Source organism: Excalfactoria chinensis, chromosome 18 (assembly GCF_039878825.1).
Source record: "Excalfactoria chinensis isolate bCotChi1 chromosome 18, bCotChi1.hap2, whole genome shotgun sequence".
In the NCBI taxonomy this organism is placed as follows: domain Eukaryota; kingdom Metazoa; phylum Chordata; class Aves; order Galliformes; family Phasianidae; genus Excalfactoria; species Excalfactoria chinensis.
The window spans coordinates 7121779-7146955 of NC_092842.1; the positions used below are offsets into that span (position 1 = coordinate 7121779).

General features: G+C 46.5%; 1 protein-coding gene across 7 annotated transcripts in view; it reads left to right on the forward strand.

The window, feature by feature from the left end:
* The window catches only part of DAB2IP (DAB2 interacting protein), a 154069-nt gene that overhangs the window by 40371 nt on the left and 88521 nt on the right, over nt 1-25177 (forward strand). For 5 of the 7 annotated variants that reach the window (XM_072352509.1, XM_072352507.1, XM_072352508.1 and 2 more), the window contains exons 2-3: nt 3498-3601; nt 23887-24005. In XM_072352509.1, the coding sequence (XP_072208610.1) occupies nt 3533-3601; nt 23887-24005 (188 nt within the window). In that variant the 5' untranslated portion in view covers nt 3498-3532. Of the gene's footprint in view, nt 1-3497; nt 3602-23662; nt 23746-23886; nt 24006-25177 lie in introns of those variants that run through there. The other 2 variants (XM_072352510.1, XM_072352514.1) reach the window with 2 other exon arrangements.

The window sequence follows — 25177 nt, forward strand, 5'->3', positions numbered from 1 at the left end:
TAAAAACTCCAAACACAGCATGCACCAAAAAGCACTTTGGACCTGACTATGTACGATAACTTAGGGGAGGTTTCGGGTTTTGTTAATTGCAAAAAAGATTATCTTTGAAGATCTTATGCTGCAATGTGGGAAACCCAAAACATCGCAGCCTTCTGTAAATATTTGGAAAAGCAGGAAGCACTTTTGTTTGTTTCTTCTCGCTTGGGTTCTCTTGTGCTTGCATAGCGCTGAGCTCCAGCCCAGTGCAGCCACAGCACTGCAGGGCTGGGAGCTGTGGGATGTGGGCTGCAGTGGGTGCAGGGGAAGTGAGCAAATGTGAGTAGTAGCGCTTGGTGTCATTGTGTGAGCAAAGTGCCCCAAAGTGCCATTTGTACTGGGGAGGAATGTAGATGAGGAATAGATGCCAGAATAGCACAATTCTCAGAGCAACCTAAGACCATTTCTAGTCTAATACTGAGATCTCCAAGAGCTTCTAGACCAGAAAATATACTTGGGTGGACCCGGCTGTTCAACAGTAATGAGATGTCTTACTGCTCATCTGCATTTATGCTGTCCTTTATTGGGGCAGTGCTGTGGGTGGTGGAAATGGCTGTGCTGAATGGGCTCCTTGCTGTGCCCCCAGAACTGCTCCACACAGCCCTACTGCTGCACTGCCATCCTCATCCTCAGGATGGCTCCAGGGATGTCCAGGTCTCTGTGTCATGAAGGAGAGGTCTGGAGGTTTTCATTTCATAACAAGTTGAGGACTTTGTATCAGCAAATAGTGTCCTGAGATAGTGTGTAGTAAATCCCTGGGTCAGATCTAATCCGGAGTAAATAAGCGGACAATTGAAGGTATAATCCTGGAATTTCAGTGAGCTGAGGGATGGTACTTGGCCAACAGAGACGTTTGATGGCTAGCGAGGATGTTACCTGCTAATGGCTGGCACTCCTGGAAGTGTCAGATGCTGAAGCTGATCTCTGTAGCTGGCTCGCTTGGTGCACAAATGCAAATCTGTCAGAACTCACAGAAAATAAGGCTGGGAGTGCCTGAAAGCAACACCTTCCAGCTCTGTGCCTGGGGAAGGAGCTCCGTGTGCTGAACACGGCCTCACCCAGACGGCTCCAGCCTACTGAGGTTTGGGATAGGCTTAAATGTACATATACGGTCAATTCCAATGTAAAACATTCTGTGTCAGGAGAAGACTTGTTCCAGTGGCTAACATAAACACCTGCTCTAAATTAAGGCATTTCTTGGTCTGCTTCTGGTGGATACGCAGTGGTTTGTTATCACTGCCTTGCAGCGCTCATTGCTGCTCCTCTGCTCTGCTTTCCATGCATGACAGCCTGGCTGGGACCTTTCCCCTCACCCTGAAGAAAAGGGCTGCTCCAACCTTTATGTATCCTTACTCGTCACTGAGCAAAAGCTGCTTGGCTATGTGTTTCTTCTAGTAAGGAGATACTAATTTATTTGCATGCTGGTTTTACTTTTCTTTATAGCAAACAACTTCCCTTTGAAACGTACAACTCCCTCCACACCCAGTCCTCCTTCGAGTTATTTCTGGTTTCTTATAAAGAGTTTTGTAACGCATCTCCTCCAGTGATCCCTGCAGTGCTTACACAAAGCTAGCATGGAAATGTGACTGTAAGCTCGAGAATAACAGGAGGTGTTGCTGCTGACCCATCTCTGCGCTTTGCTCTGGGTCAGAGTTGTGCCAGCCAGCTCTGCTTTGGGCAGATTGTAATCACAGAGTAACGATTTAAGAGCACAGTTTGTGACTTCAGTGCAGTGACATTGGAGCCAGGTATTAATCAGCCCTGGGTCATAACACGCTGTCCTTTCCTCTGAGGAGGTCTGACCTGTGTGGCTGGAAGAGGAAGCAGTCGGAAGGGTTGCAGCAGCAGAAAGCTGTGCTGTGCTCCGACATCCCACTGCAGGGAAGGCAGTGCTGCAGCAGCCATGTGCAGAGCAGCCCGTCCTTGTCCCATGCATGAGGCCCAGCTCTGCCCTGCAGCTGCTTCTCACCTAATACCATCATTCCTGTTTTCCAGCCATGCATGTGAGAAATGCTTTATACAATGTTTATTGGTCTGGTCATCAAGAAAATGCAAAGCAGCTTCTTTGGTCGTCTTGTTGGCTTGAACTCACTTCCAAAGCGCTGTGTTCCAGTCATTCCTTTATGACAGCCCCAAAAAGGTTGCTGTTCAAAGGGAGGCAGTGGGAGCCTGAATGTGGAAAGAGAAGGTACCAAAGGACTTGGTTGTTCCTTGAGATTCAAAGTGCAGCATTCTGCAGAGAAAGTAACGAAGTAATCAGAGGGCTTGGCTGGGTGTTGTGAAAGCAGTGAGCTGGCTGACTTTGGCCGTCGGGCTCTGATGGAGGTTGCAGGGTGACTGGTGAGAAAATACAGGTGGGATTGCCAACCAAGGAAGATGACACTGAGCACTCCTCCAGTCTGCAATAGGAATCTGCAGGCTGTCCCTTTGCAATAGTTAAGGGTACTTCTTGGGGACTGCTGAGTGGAATTGCAGTTATTGATTGTTTCTTACAGAACCTGGGTGACAGCAGACCTTGGCAAGGGGAAGGCCTTGCTAAGAGGACAGCCTTCCTTGCCAAGATCTGATTGCAGCGAGTTGCAGATGGCAGAGGCTGAGAATTGGCAAACAAACGGCCTCTAAGTACTATTAGTTATGAGAACATAATTGTCTGAGACAATCTGAAGGATAGGCTGTTCCATCTTCAGATCTCTTTGCATATGGATTAGTAGAAGCCTCCCTTTAGCAGCCTCTGCCGTCAGATTTCCCTGCGCAGCAGGTATTCTTCAGGCTACCTCTCATTCCCAGGATCCACAGTAATGATGTCATTCGTGGGCATTCCTGTTGTGGGCAGAACTGTGTTAGAATGAGTTCCCCAGGTTTACGTCAGCTCCTTTTTTAGTGGTTGTTTTTATGCTCTCAGATTTTTTTTAAAAAAGGAACAGCTGTGGGAAAAATGGACTCGTTGGTGTCAGTCTGAAATAGCTGCTAATTTACTGCTGCCTTTGCTTGGATTCCATGTTGTTTAGTAAATAAATTGGTGTTACAAATCCATATTGTCCTTCAGAAGTGGTCAAGAGGAAATCTCTGGAGGAATAAGAGAACCAAAACAGCCTGTGCCTGTAACCCCATCAGCAGCTTCCCTTAGCAGTATGACGTCCACACGTACAAGGATCTGTACTTTGCATATAATTGTCACTCAGCTCGATGTGTTTTCTGTTTACCCATCCGCAGACAGGAAATAATGATAATGCCGACCTGCCAGGCGTCATCTGAAGGTTGTGCTTTTGTAAAAAATGCTAATTGTTGGAGGTGAAATTCTTGCTGATTGAACATTGTTCTGGGCGGCTGTAGGAAATCGGATTGTGGCGCTGGCTCATTTGCAAGGGCACCTCAAAGGAAGAAGCTGCATTTTGCACGGCCTGCTGCCATTCCTGTGCTTATGTGTTGTAATTCTCCTTTGTCTCCTCTGCCATCCACAGAGTCCCCCCCCGAGAGGTGTGGGCAGAGGCGCAGTATGCCCAGCGGGGTCGCAGAGAGGAACCCCACCATGGAGCCTGCAGCCACAACGCCCTTCCGCGTCACGGTGAGTGTCTGCCCACCCAGGGCTTTGCCACAAGGCAGAAGGATTCACTCATCCCAAGGGCAGAGGTGGTGGTGTACATAGAACTATTTGGTTACCTCCTATTAAGTACACGTGGTTTTGTTGGATGCTGTGAGCAACAAGCAGCTGCAAAATATGTCTTTGTAAAGCAACAAAATTTGTATTAGAATCCAGAGCAGGTTTGGGTGAGTTGTTCCATTTGAGGGATTTTCCCAGTGAGGTTTCATTTGTGAATCCTTGGGTCATGCACTGTATTCATAGATGTATTTCCTGCTCTGAAACTGTACCTTACATCCTCATCCTTCTAAAGAAGCTTCTATACAAAGAGCCTGCCAGGCTGATGGCTCCCCAGAAACTGTTATCCTCTCCTAGCAGGAGCCAGGAGGAGCCATTCTCTGTTTTACATTTCTTCAGTCATTTTGTTTTGCAGTTCTCTGCTAACATTGCTGTTTTGTTGTGATAACAGTAGGTAAAGAATGCAAAGTCATTTGGGAGTGGGAAAGAGCAGCACCACTAACATGAGTAACAGTGATACCAAACACAAACAGAACAAACCAGGTCTTTGAACTCCATGGGGAAGGGAACTACTGCATCCATTACAAGTAAGGGAGCTGAAGACACAAAGAAGTCAGTTAGTGGCTGACCAAGGGAGCTGTTGTTGCTGAGCCATAGGTCTACAATGTGTGTATGACAATCATTGCCAAGAGCTTCACTGCAGAATCTGAAAGAGGGAGTCCAACCACAGAGCTCTGCACTCCCTGCCTGTCAGCACTGCTGTAAGATGGGCTATGCAGACTCACAGCTTTAGAGATTTTTAGGCCCTGTCACACCTCGGAGATCAGCTCTGGACTGAGTTAAAAGTCTTCTTTAGTCAGAGTGGCACAGTGAAGTTTATCAGTGCTTCCCCTCTAACATCCTGCAGGTATTACACAGACTTCTAGAATAGATCACCTTGATTTTTGCAAGGATTATTTATTTGATTGGTAATATCAAATCCAAGTAATTATTTAATTTAGGAGTATGCACAAAGCAGTGCACTCTGACAGAGTGAGGCACAGTGATGGGATCAAAACACTCCCAGAAAATGGGCAATGAAGTTGGAGCTGCGAGTGGCTGATTTGCTTTTAATGCATCATCAGCCCCAACACACCTGTAGTCAATGAAATGGCCCTTTGGGAGGCTGAGGTTTTGTAATCAGCTGAAGACACCAAGGTCTTTTGGGTAACATTTGGAGGTAAACTGCATTAAAAGTAAGGGAAATGTATTCATAGTTTTTTAAGAAGTAGGAGCATCACGCCTTACAGAGCACCAGGTGGATGTGCTCAGTATGAGTGATCACCGCGGCCGCCAGGTTACAGTTTTGAGAGGGAAACACCTGCTGGATGTGGATAATAAGCTTGAGCACAGATATTTTCATTTAGAGAGAAGGCCAGTGGTCTTGGAGCCGGTTTGCCTGACGTGTGTTTATAAGTTTCCTCTGCAAGCCACACCTACTTGCAGGCTCAGCTGCTTCATAACAAACTGAGGTGGGTAGAACCAGAATTTCAAAGGAAAGACAATGGTGCAATCTAAAAAAACCCGAGCACACCCAGTTCACCTGGGAATGAATCACTGCCGCTGGTTTGCCTAAGGAGTTTATTTTAGTTCTGTAAGCTGTAAGTTGGTGGCTGCATGACATTCTGTGCAGTGTTTATATTCTGTAGGCACAATATCCAAACATATGTTGAGTATGTGGGGGGGATGGGGTCGGAGCTGACCTGTTTGCTCAATGAGATGGCAAGAAGCGCTGATGGCAGTGAGTGGATGGCAGGACCTGGGCTCTGTTGGGAAGGTGTGTACGGTATACAGCAGATATGGAAGGCAGTGAAACAGAGAAACAGTTAGGGATTTGCTGGAGGGGCGTGTTTGGTTCTCTTCTCAAGCTGATGAAAGTTATTCTCCCAGCAGTTCCCAGTTTGAACAGGGCAAAACACAGAGAGCGTCCTTAGGTCTGGTTCCCCTTGTGGGATCACCTTCCTGCTAAACACGGTGCATCGTGTTCCAGTGCCGGGAGAGAACCTAATTTTTTATCCCCTTGTTTCACAAGCCATAATCTTTCTGAATTGATTGTCAGTTATAAATGCTCTGAACCTCTGAGCACAGCAAGCAGGAACACAGTGGAGCTAACTGAATAGGCATGCTTTTGCTTTGTGCCTCTCGTTCAACAGAATCTGCCTCAGTAAATGAGTGTCTTTGAACCTTAAACACTGTACTACTGGTGTAAAAGGCAAAGAACGATGGGAAAATCTGGATTCTTCAAAAGACAGTGTGGATCTGGTAGTGTTTTTCTTAGTGCATTCGTGTCAGTGAAAATCAAATGCTGCTTATTTCTGTTCCAAGGACACGTCTCCTGCTTCATGTTTTTGGGGAAGTTATTCCCGTGGTTAAGCAGGTCATCTTATGGTAGTGAGCCAGCCTATATAGGATGCAGTTTCTCACTCTGACTGGCTGGGTTATTCAGTGTGGATTAAGTGATGGTAATCATCAGATGGATAATATGTAGCATTTATCTCCTCTAGTTACAATGCACTATCATCGTCTCATTTCTGTTTCTGCTCAGCCCTCCGAATGTTATTGCCATTAATATGAATGGCTTCATTACATACATAGTTTTTATGGCTGCCCAGATCCCAGCATATGTCTGACTTAAGAAATATTCTCCCTCACCTTCCTTCATTAACCAGACAGGAACATTAGCAGTCAGTCCACTCCAGCCACTGGGAATAGTAATTAGCGCTTTAGTTTAGTGGTAATGGGATTATTACTTTTGAGCCTTCTGCTGTAGGTTTTGATGTTGTAGGCTTTTCATATTTTATAGCTGATTGTTCTTCCCTGACATCTCCATCCTTCTGCGCTGGGTCTCCAAGGGACTGCTGAGTTCAGGAGCCGTTGCATTCAGCTATTTTGACGGCGTTGCACTCCCAGCTGCTTTCTCTCATTTGAAAACTAAAGCAATAGACAGTGGAATCGCTCTCTTCCCACTCTGAAGTCTGCCAGGCAAGTTACGGTTAATTGGGTGTTACATTTTTTGTAGCAACTTTGGAAAACAACAGCTTATACTAGTTTTTCCAAGTCCTAAAGGATAACCTTGAAAATCAAGCCATAAGTTTTTAATATCTCAGTATGTGAACTGTTCTGTGTGAACTGATCTTATTCCTTCCACATTGAGAATTTTTAATAGAGCTTATTAAACATTACAGGAACACCCTTAATCTTAGTCATCTCGAGTTGTAAAATAATTATATTCCATTTAAACCTCTCTCGCTGAACTTTGGTGCCATCAGAGCTTTGTAGGATCTGATGCAGTCTAATGAAGCCAAGTCTCTAATCCAAGTGACTCCCATCTGAGGCCCCTGATTCTGAAGCTGCTCTGAGCATTAGTTCAGAATTCAGTTTTGTTCTAAATCTGATTGGAAAACTAGGAATGTAATTCACATCGACAGCTATACAGTGCTTTGTGTGGATTAGCTGGGACCTTTCTGACTGCTGCAGCAGTGCCTAGGAACAGCAGATGTGGTGCGTGTCAGTATCAAGCCCAAATGCAAGCGGGGATATTCAGGTCCTACTGAGAGGATTTGTTGTATCGTACCTGCGAACACTGATGGAAGGGACTGACCCTGTTATCACACACATCTTAGCAGGAGACACTGAGAGTTGAGTAGTCTGGCTGGGACCCTCCCAGCTTGATATGATTCTACCTTTCGAATGAGGAGACCTAATAAATAAGGGCTTTGGTAGAAGTCAGTATCCAAGGACAGAAAGGCAGAAGGCATGACTTAGCATGAGATGTCAGTTCAGTGTTGCATGCTTGGCAGTGACCTGGAGCTGTCACCCTGACTGGGCGTAATTGGAAGCAGCTGATAATGCTGCAGAGCTGCAGGCATTGGTGTGACCAAGGGAGGTCCTCCTTCCAAGGGAGGAGGCTGAAGTCTTGCTGTTGAAGCCACTCATTTGTTAACAAGAGTATGAGAGAGGCACTTAGCTGCTCTGCATGGAATTCAAATAGCTTGATATTTGAAATGGATTATCTTGAAATGTGTGTTGTATTTTACCAAACACAGCGACCAGAAGATGAGAAACTCCCCTGGGTATTAAACCCTCCGACCCTGCACGTCTCGCAGGGAAATGATGGGCAGGGTGAGGTTGCTGAGACTTGCCATTGGAGTGCTGCCATCTATTGACTGCTTTTATTAGAGCCTGGTTTACGCAGTTCGTGCATTTCCCAGGTGGAGAAGGAGCCCCAACTGGCACAACTCGTGCTAAAGAGGCAGAGTCCGTGATTGAACCGTGGAACCAGCAGGATTTCTTGCTATTATTCGTGCTCACTGACTGTGCAAGGTGCTTCCCTCCTAACAGAACGGGTTAATATGACGAGCAGTCTGAATCTTCTGAATATTTCGAGCAGGCAGAAAATGGCCGTTGTTACAGAGCTGTGTTTGATGAAGCACCTGTGTGCTGCTCCTCACCTCCAGAACGCTGAACAGGATTTAGAATTTTCATCTCCCATCTCTTTAATCCCCAAGTCCAGTTTCAATCATCTGCTTTCTACGATCGCAGAAAACGTGTCAGTGCTGCTTCTCGTTGAAGGCACGTTGGCCACAAAACCCACAAGACCCATCCCTGGAGTTGTGGCACTTGGATCAGAGAGGGCTATTTCTCAAAGAAATTTCCAAGTGCAAACCCAGTGCCGTACACAAATTGCCCCATTGTCAGTGGTAGCTGTGAAGGTAACTGACAGCTCCCTGTTTTCTCCTGGTCATTCATCTTCCTACTGTCTGCTGTTCTGCACTTTGGATGGACGCCTTGGAGCAGGAGCTGCTCTTTGTGCTTCCCAGGTGGGATGTGGGCCTGGATGCTGCTTTGCTGCAAATCATTGAAGAATGGCTTGGGTTGGAAGGGACCTTAAAGATGACATTGTTTCAAGCCCCATTCCAGGCTGGTTGCCCCCAGCAGATCCAGCTCTAAATGTGCCCAGCGTGCAGCTCGCTGTAATGAGCCACTGGAGCCACAAAGAAATAGGAAATCTTTCTAGGTTTTAGTTCTGCTTCTAATGTTAATGTGTTTTCCTGGAGGTCTATTTTCTGCTTGGGTTGAGTACACAGATGAATTTACAGTGATGCATTAGAAGCTACACTTATGGCATTCCTTCATTTATCCTGCTTTTAATCCTTGATAATTGAAGTATCACTAATGGCACACCGGTAAATGGGAACTCCCGGAGAGATGAAAGCGAGTGACCCTGCTCCCACTGCACTGAATGTAATCTGAAATGAAGGGATCCCAGATCAAACTGCTGTCAATGGGAGACCAAAGGTCTTTTCCCAAGTTTTCCCAGTCCATAATATACACCCTTTTCTATTTCATTCCCAATATCTTTTTTCAAAAGCAGTCATGTAAATTGTGTTCTAATAGTTTGACTTTGGCAAATGTATCCTCCTGCATTTTGTAAAGAGCTGAATGGTGCTTCCCTCGGCACGAACAGCCCGTCTTTAATTGAAATGTAATTGTTTACTAAACCATTCCAACTGGAAGGGAAAATTACTATCATTTTGGTCTGTGCCTGCATACATTAGAGCACCCTTTTACGGGGACTGAATTTAAGGAGAATAGGAACATTATCACAGACGATATATAAACAGAAAGCTATTATCATTAAACTGTCAACTGCAACTGGATTTGGATAACCAGCGTTAGAGGCAGCAAGAAGTATGCAAATGACTTTGAGAATGTATCTGTCAGCTCCGACACTGAGGAACGGGACATGCTTGGGAGCTCTGAGTTTCTGAGCAGTTTAGGGATCAGAAGAAGAACGAGGTCATCCTGAGCATTTGCAGTTGTTTCTCGTCTCACTGGCAATGTTTTGCAAAAATTCGGAGCGCTGCTTTACTGTCAGATTCGTTTCTGTCAGGGACAGTACGAGCACGCAGACTTTGTCCTCCCAACGCCTATGGCTGCTGCACTGCCAGGCTCCTCGCTCAGGTGGCTGCCTATTAGTGCTCACATTTTGCAGCTGGGAAAACTGGAGGAGAGTTACCTGACTGAGATGTGACCACGCAGCAAAGCCAGGAAATGCGTCCTGAGGTGAATTCCTTCATTTCTAATTCCTGTCCTGGTGTTTGCCACTGTTCAGCTGCCCCCAATTGCTTCTCTGAATCGTCCTTCGGTTTTAAGAGAGTCAGATGTTCTCCTTCGTGGTGATGCTGTCATATGAAAAGGAGTAAGTGGTTTCCTGGCCTCTACGTCATTGCTGTGGGGCAGATGTGATGGCCTTTCTGACCATTGGTGCCAGCACCCCGTTACCTAATTTTTAATGGCTCGCTATTAAAATTGCAGCCTTCTCTCTTATTTTTCTTTTGTAAGTCCCATCGCTTGTGTAAATCTCACAGGTAATGTAAATGTCTGGTCTTAAGTGCTGCGTGTGCTTTATGAGACATAGGGTAAATTCGAGTTGGGGGTACTTGGTGCAAGCTAACACGGCAATTGGGAAGTGAAACAGATGGCTTTAAGTGATTTGAATCTGACCTGGTGTGCTTCAGATTTGCTATGTAAACGCAGAGGTTCCAGCTGGGGGAGTTCTGGGAGGCAGCATCGCTCCAGATCCGTGGCATTGTCAGGCTGCAGCACTGAGCTGCACTTCAAACTGCTGCGGATTTATTGTGTGCATCAAGCAGGAGTTGGGAATAGCGGGATAAAAGGTGTGTGCTGTGACCTGCTCCACTGAAAAGAACCCAGCAAGGCAGAGTATGGATTTTTGTTCCTTTTTGAACTTCATATGTTCCAGCGAGGCCTCTTTTTAGAGCCTGCAGCTGTCTGAAGGACAGTTGTACAGAAAGGAGGAGGCATGGGGCTCATCGACAGCTTAATTCACACAGCAAGGCTGCTTTTCTTTAAAAACACTAGTAATCCTATTTCAGGTTTGTGGAGCATGGCCTGGCCTGCTTGTGGTTGCTATCAAAGTGACATGACTGCACAGCCAAGTCTGTCCAGGCCACAGCAAGGCCAACTCTGCTATGTTCAGTAAGCAGGGATGGAAGAGGAACTGGCATTGCCGGCATGCATTTGATGTTGTGTGCAATAGGATTGGTAGAGTCTGGTCAGCTCCTGAAGGCACTCAGACTCTCTCATTTAATCTACAGTGGTGGCAGATCCCCCTTCCTGCGCTCCTCCAGCGCTCCTGTTGGAGCTGCACGAGAAATACCAACAGTTCTGTATGTTTTCATGGAGGGAACCCATGGGAGGAATATTCAACATTTAGGCTGTAAGTAGGGCTAATAGGAAATGCTAATTCACATTTCATTCTTTTGATCAGCGTATATTGAATGATAATTACAGTGATAGTAGTTGGCACTTCTGTAGCACCTTTCATCTGAGGCTGTTAAAGTGTTCTGCCAATCTCAATGAATTCAAGCTTGCAGTCACTGTGGGGTTGCAAATTATCATAATGCCTTAAACTAAATGGGGAAACTAAGGTCTGGAAGGATTATATGACTTTCCTCATCTTTCATAACCTGTATAAAAGAGTTGGGACTGCACAGTAATGCTGCTGGCCATCTCTCATGCGGAGCAGTTGAAGGCATCACTTAAAATGGTGAAAACTATTGAAGCTGCCCAGAGGAAGCGCCTTACACCGTTTGTTGCTTTGTTTGTGGCAGTTTCACAGTTTGCTCCGTTCTGTTGCAATTGTTTGAATGTTGCCCACAAAGAGCAACAACCTGAAGCTCTCCCTGGATTCTCCACCGACACACTTGGTATCAATTCTTTACAGTCTTCCAGTTCCAAAGGCTGATTAGAACAGAAGCAATTACCTCCTGCTCCTTTCAAAATTACTACCAAGAAAATAACTGGTGGCATTTTAATCCACTTCCTGGAAGTCCAAAAGCAAACACCCTGTGCTAATTAATGGGCTGCGGGAAGATAAATCTGAGTAGCTTCACTCCAATGGAATGAATGAAAAGTAAAGAGTAAACAAGCAAAGTTTTGCTTTCTTTAAACCTCTCAGACTGCTGGGAAGAAGAGCATTTAAATATACAACTTGACCGTGACCCTTTAATTTATTTCTGGTCACAGATAAAGAACTGCACTGCAGGTACAAAGGGTACGGTAATAAACACGTTCAGTTTTCCCACGTTCAGTAGTGCTGATGTTGTGCTCTCAGAAAACAAGTCAAACAGTGCAAGGAATTGGTGCTTAGAGGGCCCCTGTGGCCACGGGTGTCTCTCTAATGAGGACCTTAATCTGAATTTTTTTCCCATTAGGAAACATGTGTTGCTTTGTCTCATGGATATTAGACACTAACTTAGATATGAAATTGATTGTAATGGAATTAACAGAAATGTTTTCATTGCCACCGTTAATACTGGGTAGTTCTTATTAAATAATTTCCAAATTTGAACTTAATTTCTGAAATAGATTTTTTTCCCAGACTAAACACATCTCCTTAACAGCCCTAACCTTGCCATATTTAGAGCCATCCTTTCCCAGATCTTCTCTTTGGTAAATGGTTCCCATATTGTCCGTATATCCTGATTGGAGCTGGGATGCCGTGGCAGATCAGCCGTGCTGTCCCACGGGAGCTCACCGAGGCTGTGGCAATGGCTGAGCAGAGCTTCCCAGGCCTGCAGGAGCTCAGGGCTCTTCGTTAGAGCACGGCTGCAAGGGCAGATCGTTGGCAGGTTGTTACGGAGGCTCCTTCCCCCGCAGATCCCAGGCAGTGCTGCTGGACGCGGGGCGCTTCCTCAGGTGCTGGCGGCGCCGTTCTGAGCCCCGCACGGCCGCTTGGAGCCGCTGCTCTGATCTGGACTGTCTCACAATGACACGATCTCACGATACTGGCAGCTGAATAACTTCTTATTGCTGTGGGGCTGCACAGAAACATACGTGCTCAGATGACATTGATTTCTATATACTTTTTTCAAACTTCAGTTGCCATGGAAACAAGATTCACTTTCTCCTCCACGCTGCTGCTATTCCCCGGCACTGAGAGCTGATAACGAGCAGATCATGGTTATTCTCCCCACCTGCTTTTCTTCCTGGAGGGCAGGATAGCCATGGCTCCGGCATCAGGAGAGACTGGAGAGAGACGGCAGAGGCTGCAGAGTCATCCCCAAGGTGCTGCGGGGCTCCTGGGCCCTGAATCTCTGCCAGGAGCTTTCCGTCTTTATCGTCCTCCATAATTACAGTGGATCATATCTTACCTGCAACACTCTTCAAAGCACTGAGGAAATGAGCTCCAGAACTAATCATATCTTTATTTCCTAAATAGCTCCCTGTAGTTATGTATGATGTTCTGCAGAATGGGACTCACAGCACTCAGCCTCTGCCTGCCCCGCTCTCCTCCCTTCCGCCCCACCAGCTGCCCGATCACACCCACCCTCTGCAGTCCCCCCTCAGAAGGACAGTCTAAAAGCTTTCCTGGTGATTCATATTTCTTGGTCAAATCTAGAAAAGCATGAAGATATGCAAATAGTGATGTGAGTGTCGGTGACACTGGAGGCAGATGGGGACCTCGATGGGAACAAGGAGATGCTGTACAGCTGGGGCAGAGCTGTGGCTCATTCTGCAGTGCTTCCTCGTGTCAGACACTGAATACAGCGTCCCTCAATAACGAGTAGGACTCAAAACAGTTAAGGAATAAATGAAGGAGAATTAAATCTGCCCGATAGAACTGAAATTTCCTGCTGGGTGACAAAGTTCTGCTTTAAAGATAGTAAATCTACTGCTGGTAATCAGGCAAGAAATAATCTGCTGAGACCCCAACGCGGCTGTGCTGCTCACAGTGCCTGCTGGACTGTTTTGCAGAGGCATAAAGCAACAGTGACCATCATTTTTATCTCCAGTTCTTCAAGGATATATTTGTTTTGCTTTGTATCTCTGACAACTTTCCAGATGGGTATCCTAAGAAACATCAGTGTCGTGTACTGCTATCTCCCATCACTGCCTTAACCTGAAGGTTAAGGTACAAGCTTAGGAGGGAAAAGAAGGGAGTAAATGTGGGCAAAATAGAAAGGAATCTTGGATTGGATTTCATTTGAGTTTAAATTGACGAGTGAATATTTGGGATTTCATCTGAAAAAGTGAAACCACTGTCAGCTTTTCTACTTTGTTTTGCACAGAAGGGGAAGGAAGAGACTTCAGCTGCAGCCTGTGGATGGAAGCATGTGTGCTTCTGGGATCCAGCCCTTTTGTAGCTGGGAAGGGCTGGGAGGTGTTGTGAACTACTTTGCCAGTGTATAAAACCACCTGAAGTTGTCCATTTCTTTGTGGTATGGTTTCAAGTAAAGAAAAAATTATTCTACCCCATCCTCATTATTATTGCCCATCTTATGCTGTCTCAGTTAAAAAGCTGTCTGATCCATGTGTCATTATGGACAGAAAACTTTGTGAAATCAAGGTCCATGTGCTTCTGTAGCCATTGTGTGGGATATATTTAATCCCCCATTGCAATCTCCTCTTCACAGAGCTGTAAGCAGAAGGTGAATCAGACTGAAACACTCAATAAGTTTTCTTAGGTTGTAAGATTGGGACAAAGGAGCATCATCTTAACTGCAGTGCCTGGGAATTCAGTTGTTTGGAGAGGCAGCACAGGAAAAATGCAAGACTGACGTCCTGTGTGAGTTACAGGAGATATTCAGTGCACCTTCACGTAACTCAACATCTTTGTTTGCTTGCAGATTAATTATTGCTGAATACAGATGCTGCAATTTAAGTTTCAGAAATGTGGTGGAAGTCTTTGGAACTGAGAACATCTGCATGAAGCAAGAGTTTTGTTTTTAAATGAGTGACTTTTACTGCAAAAGTGCACTCTGAATTCAGCCTCTACCTTCAAAGGACAGCAATATTTTTTTAAGTCCAAACATATTCTCTTCCAACTGCTTTTCAAACTGCACTGATCCAGCAGCTGGCTTTGTAGGAAATGTGTTATTAGAAACACACAGGATCTGTCAGTGGAAATGCAGTGCATTTACCATTGTGTAGACTGAGAGCTGGCCTTCAAAACTGTGGAAAATGAGGTTATCCCTTCCAGTATTTGCTCTACCCAGGAGATTTCAACTGGAAGGGAGTGGGAAGGAGCCTGATAACCAGATACAGTGTGGTGTCCGTGTGCTGCTCCTTGGCCATAAATCAAAGTGGGGCACGTATGTATAAAACACACACATGAAGCATTTTATTCTGTATCATACAGCAAAAGTGGGCTTTAAAAGAGAACATCGATTTAAATGGATTTATGGAGATGGCTTTCTCATCTCTCTTGTGTTTATTGCTCATTTTGGGGAGCTCTGATACCTGTTTTAACATGAGGCAATGTATTTAAGTACCCAGAATGCTGGTGTAGGAATGAAGCACTCCTGAGAAATAATCCTGGCTTTGCTGCTTATCTGCCATGCAGTCAGTGCAGCAATTCACTTGGACAGGTGTGCCTTGAAAGCTGTGCTCCCCGTGTCCCACCAGGAAGGAGCTGCATGCTGCTGGGGCTGTGCTTCCTACTGCCCTGCCGTGCTGCCTCGTGTCTCCTTGTCACACAGTGAGCTTGTTGGAGCGTGGATCTTCCTCTGAACATACTAGGATACTTTAGGATATATATTAGGATACGTTAAGATATATATTAGGATATGTTAGGATATGTATTAGGCATATTTTCTTTTCTGGTATTGTAAAAGACTGAAGTTAACCTGATTTATACAAACCACGCCTTCTTTCCTTAAATCGAAGGGCAGTGATCCATCCTGGTGCGCTGTGCTCGGGCTGCAGGTGTTACAGACCTGCAGGTGTTTTTCCTTGGATGCCCTCTATTAAAATTCTGAGTGACAGAAGCCGTCAGTCTTTGCTGAGTTTGGCTGTTTCTCATGCCTGAATGGGATCACCAAGCATCCCAATATACAGTCCTACCATGTGCTATAAATTCTTTATCTGTAGTGAAATGGCTACTTATATTTTAAAACCAGAATGGATGTAATGATTCACGGCCGGTACCGAGTGTTTAAGTCATTACTGAGCTACTAAAAGTATTGTAAAAGTTTGAATTTATGGGAGTGTGAATAATTTGGTGTCAGCTGGGGGTTATTCCTTGTAATCTAAAAGGCACTCATTCTCTCTGTATCTGAGCTTTCAGAAATATTTACCAGATTGGAATCTGTTGCTTTCCATTGTAAAATAAATCTCCTGTGCATGCAGTGCATGGGAGAGGGTAAATGTGAAACTTACTGCATTTAATGAATGTTGAATACTTAAAGCTCCCTATATCATAAGCAAGGGAAGTCTCTGAGCTCATTGGAAATGTGCCCAATGTTTAATAGCAGTTCAGCTGTGCACCTCCTGGAGTTGGGGGTTCTGTTTGCAGCCACTTCAGTTCTCACAAGGTTAACCCAGAGACAACGAGTCTTTAAAAAAGACACATAGAAAATTGCTGTAGGATATCTTAGGATCCCAGAAGTTGGCTTTTACCTGCAGCTTTCCACCTGGTGTTGGGTATCTACTGGAAATCTGGGTGCTTCCTTGGCAACACGTTGGATGCCAGGCCAGTGGTGGCTGTGCTTGTCGAGAAGCTGTGTCCAGAAGAGTCACAGGCATGGCCAGCATTCTGCAGATCAGAGCTGCCATTCCTAAACTGCAGGCAAGGTGATCGCTCAGCTCGTGCAGCCTCACATGTAAGGTGCCACAAATACGTGCAGCCCACAGTCATTCATTCAGAGGTCCTGCCTGCATCAACACAAGTGTGCACTGGAAAGAAGCCATTCCAGTATTGGTTTGGGAATTAGCAGAATGCAGCTTGTTTTGTATGTGACAGCCGGCCATTCTGAGTGGCTTTTGGAGTCAAGATTTACATGGTTTAACATGCAAGCAATTAACTGCAGTAAAATAAATTAAAATAAATATCTCAGCTTTGAGTTTTTAGAACAAAATTCACTCTCAAAACCTAAGCTGGGGGAGTGAGTGTGTTTTAATTAGTGATAGTTTGAGGAGTGGAACTTCATCCCTACCCACAGGACTCAGGGCTTCTCCAGGCTGTGTGATGAAGGGAGACAACTTTGGCGTGGCAGCACCTGCTGTCACTTCTGTTCCCCATGTGACACTGGCAGTGCTCAGCACCCCACAGGCTGTGCTCTGCCTCTGTCAGGTTTGTTCCTGCTAAAGAACAGGCAAAGAAGTTTTGTATATGAGCAGTCTCTCCTCTGGGATGGCTGATTCCTTTGTACCGGTTAAATAAGGAAACTGTTTTATCCCATTGAATTTCTCCCCCAGGTGACATCCTTGCTTGGCTCACCTAGGCAGTTTGTTTCTTGTTGCTCTTCTCTTTGGGTAAATAGATGTTTTTGTTCTTCAAGGTTACTTGCATTCTGCTTGTATCTCTGTTTCTGCATCATTCATCCCTGATTGCTCAATTACCCTTCTCCCACCTTCCTAAGGAATATTTATGTGTCTGGGTTGGATATGAAATGTTGACAGTATGATAATTATGGAAATGTGAACAAATAATCCAGAGTAGTGTGGTATTGTTTTAATAGGAGAACAAAAGAATCCAAACTGAAGAATGGGGTGATCCCTGAATCACGATGGCTGTTGAAGTGCCGCTGTGTGCAAGATCCTTTTTGGCAGTTTCATTCCTGCGCTCAGACTGTTAATGCACTGCTGTTCCTTGTGGACACTGCAGGTGTCATTAGTGCTGGTGCAGACAGACATTTCTGGTTGTGTTACCGAAGGGCTTTGGCGTGCTGAACGTTTTGGTAGTTCTCTCATCAAGGACCAAGGACGTGTGCTGGCTGGGGGTGACCATTTCAGTCTTTCCTTGATAGAAAAGAGCAGAAAAGAACAGTGAAATTCTGCAAAGAAAATTGCAGCTGAATGTCAGGAGAAACGACCTGAGAGAAGAGGTGTGGGCTGGGAGCTGCCAGGCTGCGGTGTTCTCCGTCCAGGGCAGTGGGAGAAGATCTGTGACCAGGATACTTTCATCAAGAAAGTTGAAATCTATACAAGAATAGAACATCAGCAGCAATCCCTTATTGACCAGAGATGGAAAAAAGACGTTATGTGTTGAAGTTACTGCTTCTTCTATGTGTGATGCGTTGATACTTGCATGTATTAGATTTGCCATATTCTTAATTAACCCTCAGTGACTCTCATTTGACATAATTTCGGTTTCTATGACCTAGACAGACCCACGCTGTCCCTCTGGTAACCTTTGGGACTTCAACACATCTCCATCTGATTTTTCAAATGGACAGAACTAAGTATTTCCAATGACACTGCAAATGTGATTAATCTTTTGCCATAGAAGGGCAGTGTTGCTAAGCAGCACTTACCAACATGGGTTGTTTCTCACATTCCCAGGCTGCTTTCTGGCCTGGCTCACTGGCATGTCCTCATGAGTGCTGTGTACTGTATCTCTGTGTTTACTCTCAGACTCCGGATGCCCAAGGACATTTGCCCACAGCACGTGGAGCAGTGTGATTGGAGCTTTTATTACAGTTGCTGAGCACGCAATATTCCTGTAGCTGTTTTTTTCTCATTCCTTTCCTTTTTATTCTGTTTCCAAGATGCTTGAGTCTCCAAGGGGCTTTCCTGTCCCTTTGGAATAATGCTCGAAAGTTACCATCAGTCAGAGCAAGCTGGTGGCTCGTGGATGGATCTTGCTAAGTGTCAGACAGGGTTGTTGCTGGCAGCTGGGTGTTTCCATAGGGGCTCACAGGATGGCTGGGATGGGCCCCAAGGTTTCTGAAATAAAACAGGGAAAGGTACATAGAGGGGCTTCTCACCCACTTGAACAAAGATGTGCCTTTGGTCCCCTCTGAACACAGAGGGTGAGATGCGTTAATCTGTGTGTGAATTTAGGAGCCAAGAGATAATAAACCAATTTGGTTTTCCTTTTAAGTTTCCTTGACCTTTCCTTGGGGTTGCATATTAGGCCAGCCTTATCAACTTGAACAGGCTGTTCTTTGCCATGTAACCAGAATGTGGGTACGTCAATTGATAAACATGCAACAACTTACCTCCTTAAGGTTAATTCAAGGATTCTTGTGGGTCTGCTGTTGTCCTGCTCCAAATGACACTGCGGCTGAGCAGCTCCTGCATGCCACGTGCCTGAGTGCAAACAGACCCCATGGCAGCCCTGTGTGTGCCACCACCTCCTGAATAGAGCCCTTCATGGCATCTGACAGGAGGAGAATTGGGTGATAGGAAAATAACTTCTAACTTGCAAGTTCAAATGAAAAGACAGGACAGAAATAAATGATAGATGAAGTGTTTGAAAGGATATGGATACTTACAGGCATGTGCCTCTGAACAAATACAAAGTGTTTGATCCGTAAAGGTCAGTGCTGTACGTGAAATTCCCTCCTTTCTTGTATCAATGCCAGGAGACCACTCAGTGGATTACTTCAGTTCTCGAGCTTCCAGGAAACACATTTGATGCCTGAACTCCCCCTCAGCTTTTTATGGCCCTTGTAGTAGTTTAATGCAGTCATGCTCTACAAGGAGAACAGTGGAGATGCACACTTAAGTGTCTTTACCTGGTAATGAACAATATCAAATGCCATCTGAAAAAACCTTTCTTTTATCTTGAAAGCTGAGCCTAACATGGGGTAGCTGTAGAAACAGGTAAACTCACTTTTGCTGTACATTTATGACTATAAGAAGACATTAGCATTGGCAAGGTCCTACTTGGATCACAAATGCAAGTATAAATTATCTATCCATAGAGCCTCAGTAAAAGGGTAATTCTGTGGGCTGTGATGGATGCTGAGCACGACCAGCAAAAAAAGATGATTCCAGCTGTAAAGAAGGTTAATATTGAAAAAAAGAAAACAAACAAACAAACAACAACAACAACAAAAAGACAGGACCAGCAGAAAAGATCTGACCCAGTTTTATACCTCTAAACGTATCCTCACCATATAGTAACTATGGACACCTAGTATGAAATACCCCATCACGCAGTTATACTTCAGCATGTACTTATTTGTGGCAATTTCATTATTAAGAGTAGCAAGCAGATATTCTGACATTCTCTCAAGGCCCCTCCAGTTGAGATTCACTTCTACCGAAACAGAAAGCGATGGAAGAAGGATAAAAATAGCTCCATCTGTTCACTGCTCCCTGCTATTCATCTTTACAGTGTTTGTTCTGCGTGGTCTTTGGATAAGAGCATTAAGAAGGACTTCTGCCTGCTTCTGCAGTGTCCCCATCAGACCAACCCTCCACACTCCTTGGCTTTGCCCACGCGTGCCCTGTCTGCGTTGTGCTGGGTTGTTGTGCTTGGAAAATCCTGACAGGCTCCAGGACTCTCCCAAACAAAGGTCTGCTGGAAGCGTTCAGTTTGATTTATCGACATGTGTTGTTGTTGTTTTTTAATTTCACATACATTGTGTTTCCATGGCGCTGACTTTTTGCCTTTAAAACTTTATCGTGTGGGTTCACTGCAAGTGAACATTAATGCTGTGGGAGTCAGACCCAGACACACGAGACTTGTGGAGTTACTTTATACTTAATAAAACAGGAGCTCAAGAGGCAGGCAAGACTTTGCATCCTCATTGCTGCACTCAGCGTAGCAGCCCTCCCTTCTTTTCTCTTCTTCCCAGTTTGCTCATCCTTGGCCCAGGGCCTATGGAAGTACTCAGCTCCTGCTTCTCATGAGTGTGCAGCTCTGATCAGCTTATATACATATGCTTTAAAAGTATTATAATATTCAGAAACTGTGATATAATCAAATGTTCTTTCAGGGTCTTGAGTATTTGGAAATGCCAGTTGACAAACAGGGAGAATTAAATTGAAAATCTCACTTTCTTCCATCTGTGACAAACATGGCGGTGTCAGACTTTGGGTTTGTCCAAATATGCCCAAAATATCCCAAGCCACAACAGACTTAATTGTCCTGCTTTGAGCAGTGGATGTCCTGTTCTAACTTAAATAGCAGTGCCTGTGATTGAGCCATTCCTCAAAAGGATTTGTTTTGCTTTCTTTCTTTGTGTCTTATTATAACTTCAGTCAGCTCTTCTGATTAGGGTGATTGTATTCCGGGCTTGAGGATGTCAGAGTTAGAACTGCAGAAGCAGAACAAGAAAAGCAAAGCCGTTGCCCTCTAAAAGTGAAATCACTTGGCTGCACAGGGAGCGCTCTGCTCACTCTTTACTATTGTGATCGTTGAGTTCTGTGCCACATTCCTGTGTGGGCTGTGATGCCCGGATAAGTTCCACACAACTGTGCAGGTTGGCGTGGTGCTGTTCCTGACCGGAATGGGCACCTCCTCTCACTGGCCCTGAAAGATCTTCTCATCTTGCACAGAAGCTAGGCTGTGCAAGAGATGAACTCACTTACACAGCTGGTAGCTCTGTTGGCTTCCAAGAAGGTATTTCATTATTTACCTGTGCCTTGTGCCTAAAAGGAAGGTGGTGTGGGCCTGAGATTCACTTCCTCGTATTCTAGCAGAACTTGAAGAATCATCTGGGCTAAACAAAGGCAACTTTTGTAAGGGAAGCAGAAACATTGTCCTCATTTGTGCGGACTCTGCATTGGTTCTGAAGGAGCCCAGAGGTGCTCAGCTTGCAGCACAGCACAGCACAGCCCGCTCTGCTCTGCTCTGCCCAGCTGTGACTGCAGGTGGATGCACGGAGCACCTCCAGTGGTTTCCTGCCCTTGTAATGCCTGAAGGGATTCTTTGGCTCTTCACATTTCTGTTTGTTGTCATTTAGTGCACTCTATTAACTTCTTCTCAATGAAACCTTCCAAGTTAGTGTTCTAATATTTTTCTAGCTGCGGATGCTGCCCACACATTGGAAGGCACAGTTCTGCCCTAGACAGCTCACAGTATAAACTTAAAAGAATATAAAGAACATGCAACAGAAAGGGCTTAAAGACTTAAATTAATGGAACTCTCAAGAATGCAGCAAGGCTAGAGGAGCAGGCGATGCTTGCAGGGTAGGATTAGCCTCATTCATCTGGAGATCAGAATCAGATGGTCTTTAAAGTCATAAATGAAGAAGAAATGGATGATGCATTTATGATCTCACCAGGAAAGCACGGCAGTCACACCCCAGGTCAGATTCTCTCTCTGTTGTCTTTGTGGCAAGCGAGTTCCTCTCTGTACTTTTTTTTTTCTTACCCCATCTAAAAATTATGGGAAGCAGTAACACACACGTGAGAGTTGCTGGTCTCTGGCACGCACAATGGAGGTGCACAGCATTGCTACAGCACTGTAATTTGTCAGCATTAAAAAGCCTGACACCTCGTTCTCCCAATGAAGCTAGCAATGAAAACTGAAAACGGCAGAGTGTGATCTCCTTCTGGTAGCAATGAACGTAAAAACAATGCGAAACAGAAGGAAAGTAATGTCTTATTGCAACCCTAACTTCTAATTTCCAGATCCTGCACGAATCATCTAACAGTTGTTGAGATGTGACATGTAAGATAGGGAAAGAAAGCGACGATCATTTCCTACAGCAAGTCGTTGCATTTTTCCTTCTCTATTCCTTCCTGAGTTGGGGATTTTAACAAGTCCTGATAACACCATGACCCGGCTGTGCCTTTGCTGGCCCTGCTAAGGACTGGCACGTAGGCAGCAACCACTCAGCAGTGGCATTAGGAAAATAATGGCCTGGTGCACGTTTTTGTTTGTGTGCTTTGTGCCTTGGCAGGGCTCCCAGCAGGCAGCCAGCAGCCCGACCTGGCCAGGACAGGAACATGAAGGGCTGATGGCTGAGGATGATGCTGGATGAGGGCAGAGCACAGCAGAACACAGTTTCGCAATGGTCTGGGCACTGGAGGAGGACATCCCCAGATGTGCTGTTTCAGAGCCACATCAATCCCGCTTTCTGCACTTTCCGATGTTTCTCTATACCACACAAACAACATTCTCTGATGGCATTCCTTGGGACGGCCTTTGGTGCTGGTTGCATTCTGTTGGGGTGAGATGCAGCAGCCTGCACTGTGCACCGCGCTATGGCAGCGTGCAGACAGCTCCCAGGGTAGGACTCAGCTCACGTGGAGGTGTGTTGTGCACCTCATCTGTAGGTGAAGTGATACTTAATGAATGCAAAGCACCTCTGGATATCTGCATGTGTGAAATTCCTGCTGCACTTAAAGGAAGGTCACTTCCACAACAAGTACCACACAGACTGCCCCAGGGCATCCTGCAACCCGAGGAGGACAGGATGTGCCCTGTGACTGTGCTGGGTGGGGAAGGAGAGTTTAAATAGCACCAACAAATGACAGAATGGGAAGAAGTCAGGCTGCGATTATCCGCCTGCAAAACATGTGAAGGGTATCGGTTCTAAAAGGCAGCTGCTGAAGGGCATCTGACCTATGGCCACTGCTGGAGGCTGCCGGGAGGAGCTGCCCGGCGCTCAGGGATGGAGGGACGGCGGCAGAGCTGCCCGTGGGAAGGTGCCCGCTCCTCCCTTCTTTCCATACGTCCGTCAGAATCGGATATCTAACTCCCTCTCCTGGGGACGGAATGGAGGGGATTCGTGCGGGATCTCGGGCTGTGAGGGCTGTCCCGGAGATCGGCCTCATCGGCCGCTCGGGTTTGGCAGCACATGAAGGGATGCCCCTTTCGGCTCTGCTGCCAAAGCCCCACTCGTGTTCCCAGCGCCGCCCGCTCTGCCCGCCGTGCCTGACCCACGCAGGCTGTTTTCTGCTGTAAATGCCGGACGCCACAGCAGTGTTTTATTTTTATTGCCTTATTTAGCCAAGAGATTAAACGTAACGTTCAGGTTACGTCGGACATCATTAACTCCTAACAAAAAGCAAATAACACAGCTGCCAGGTTTCCCATTAAACGTCTCGCGGCGGCGTCGCAGGGAGCAATCCGGGATCCGTGACTCCATGACTCGCCCTCCCGCACAGAAAGCAGTGCGGCGCTCCTCCCGCACAGGTGCCGCCCGCCGCTCCCGGAGACGCGCACTGCGGGGCTGCGCGGTACCGACCGCGCCCGGGGCCAACTGTGCCGGCGGGGGGCGGGGGGGGGTCGGCAGGGCGGGAAGTTGTTGCCCTGGGCGGGTGGTGCAGGCGGTCCAGCCTCCCCATAAACCCCCCCGACCCCCCCGTGCTCTCGCCTCGTCTCTCCGACAGGATTTTGATGTGAGCCGATGGTTGCCACGGTAACGGCGGCCCCGGAGCCCCGCGCCGCCGCAGCGCCCGGCCGGGCTGAGCACGGGGCGCAGAGCGCCGGGATCGCAGCCGGGCAGCAGGCCGGGGCTCCTGCCTGTCTTAATATTTAGTGTTCTTGTCTCACCCCGCAGGGGTTCCTCAGCCGTCGGCTTAAAGGCTCCATCAAAAGGACAAAGAGCCAACCGAAGCTCGATAGGAACAGCAGCTTCCGGCACATCTTACCTGGCTTCAGGAGCGTGGACAATGAGAGGTGAGCGGCCGTTCCTCGGGGCACGGCGGGATGGGATGGGATGGGATGGGATGGGATGGGATGGGATGGGCACGCCGCTTTTTGCAGCCTTTGTTAACGCTGTGCTCATCTTATTGGGAGCGACGGCACATCTGTGCTAGAGGTGGACTTGCTTAATTGTGTTAGGGGTAATTTTAATGCTTTGGCAAGCACACAGTGCGAGCTCTCCCTTTTTAGGTTGAAAAGAATGTACTGAGGTGCCCGTCTGATGGGCTTTCCTCTCCCCAGTACACCCGAAGTTGATGCTCCGGCACAGGAATAGCACGGAGATGTAGCAGCCGCTGAGCGCTACGGGCATGGGAGGAAGGGAGGGAGCAGCGCCGGCTCAGCCCTTGTGTGGACAATAACAGCCGTGATGTCTCCAGATCCCTTTCCCCCTTCCACACCCGCACACCGGCGCAGCCCTGTGTCTGTCTGCTCCTGGGCAGCCCATGGCAGGGAGCTCTGTGGTGTGGGTTGGCCGGCGGTGGAGCAAACTGCCCACAAAATAAAGGGGAAACGAGATCCGGTGGTTATTTTTCAGCTCGGTTAGAAGGTGAAGCTCTGCAGTGGGTTTGTGTGTGTTTGTGTGCATGCATTTGTGTGGGTGCGTGCGTGAGACAGCCACACATCTCGGGATAAACTTATGTGTGAATGCACACACAGAGAGAGGGCAGGGTTGGTTTGATGGGCCCCGCTGCCAGCAGCACACAGAGGTGTTGCTTCCAGGAGGAAGGTCCTGTGGTCTTACATGAATCTATGTAGAGAATGACACACAGGTACTGGGGTGCCAGAAAAGCTCCGTCTGAAAAATATGGCAAATCGGGCATACATGGATGTCATCATTTTGTAGCAGTGGGATTATAAAACATCAGGACGGCACTTTGGGACCCACTGAGCACACGTTTCACTTTCAGGCACAGCGAGAACAACTTCTTCCTTTTAGCTGTCCTCGCCCCCCGGAGGGCTGCTCAACGGAGCTGCTCAAGGTTTCTGAAATCTGTTTTTTTCTTTAAATGAAGCATTTTCCTGATGGATTTAGCAAGTGAAAGCATCGTGCTGGTCAGTGCAGGGAAATATTGCAGAGGCAGAGTCACAATTTGGTGCTGCAGATTTCACAGCTGCTCCAAGCAGGGCACTGTGTTCCACATGGA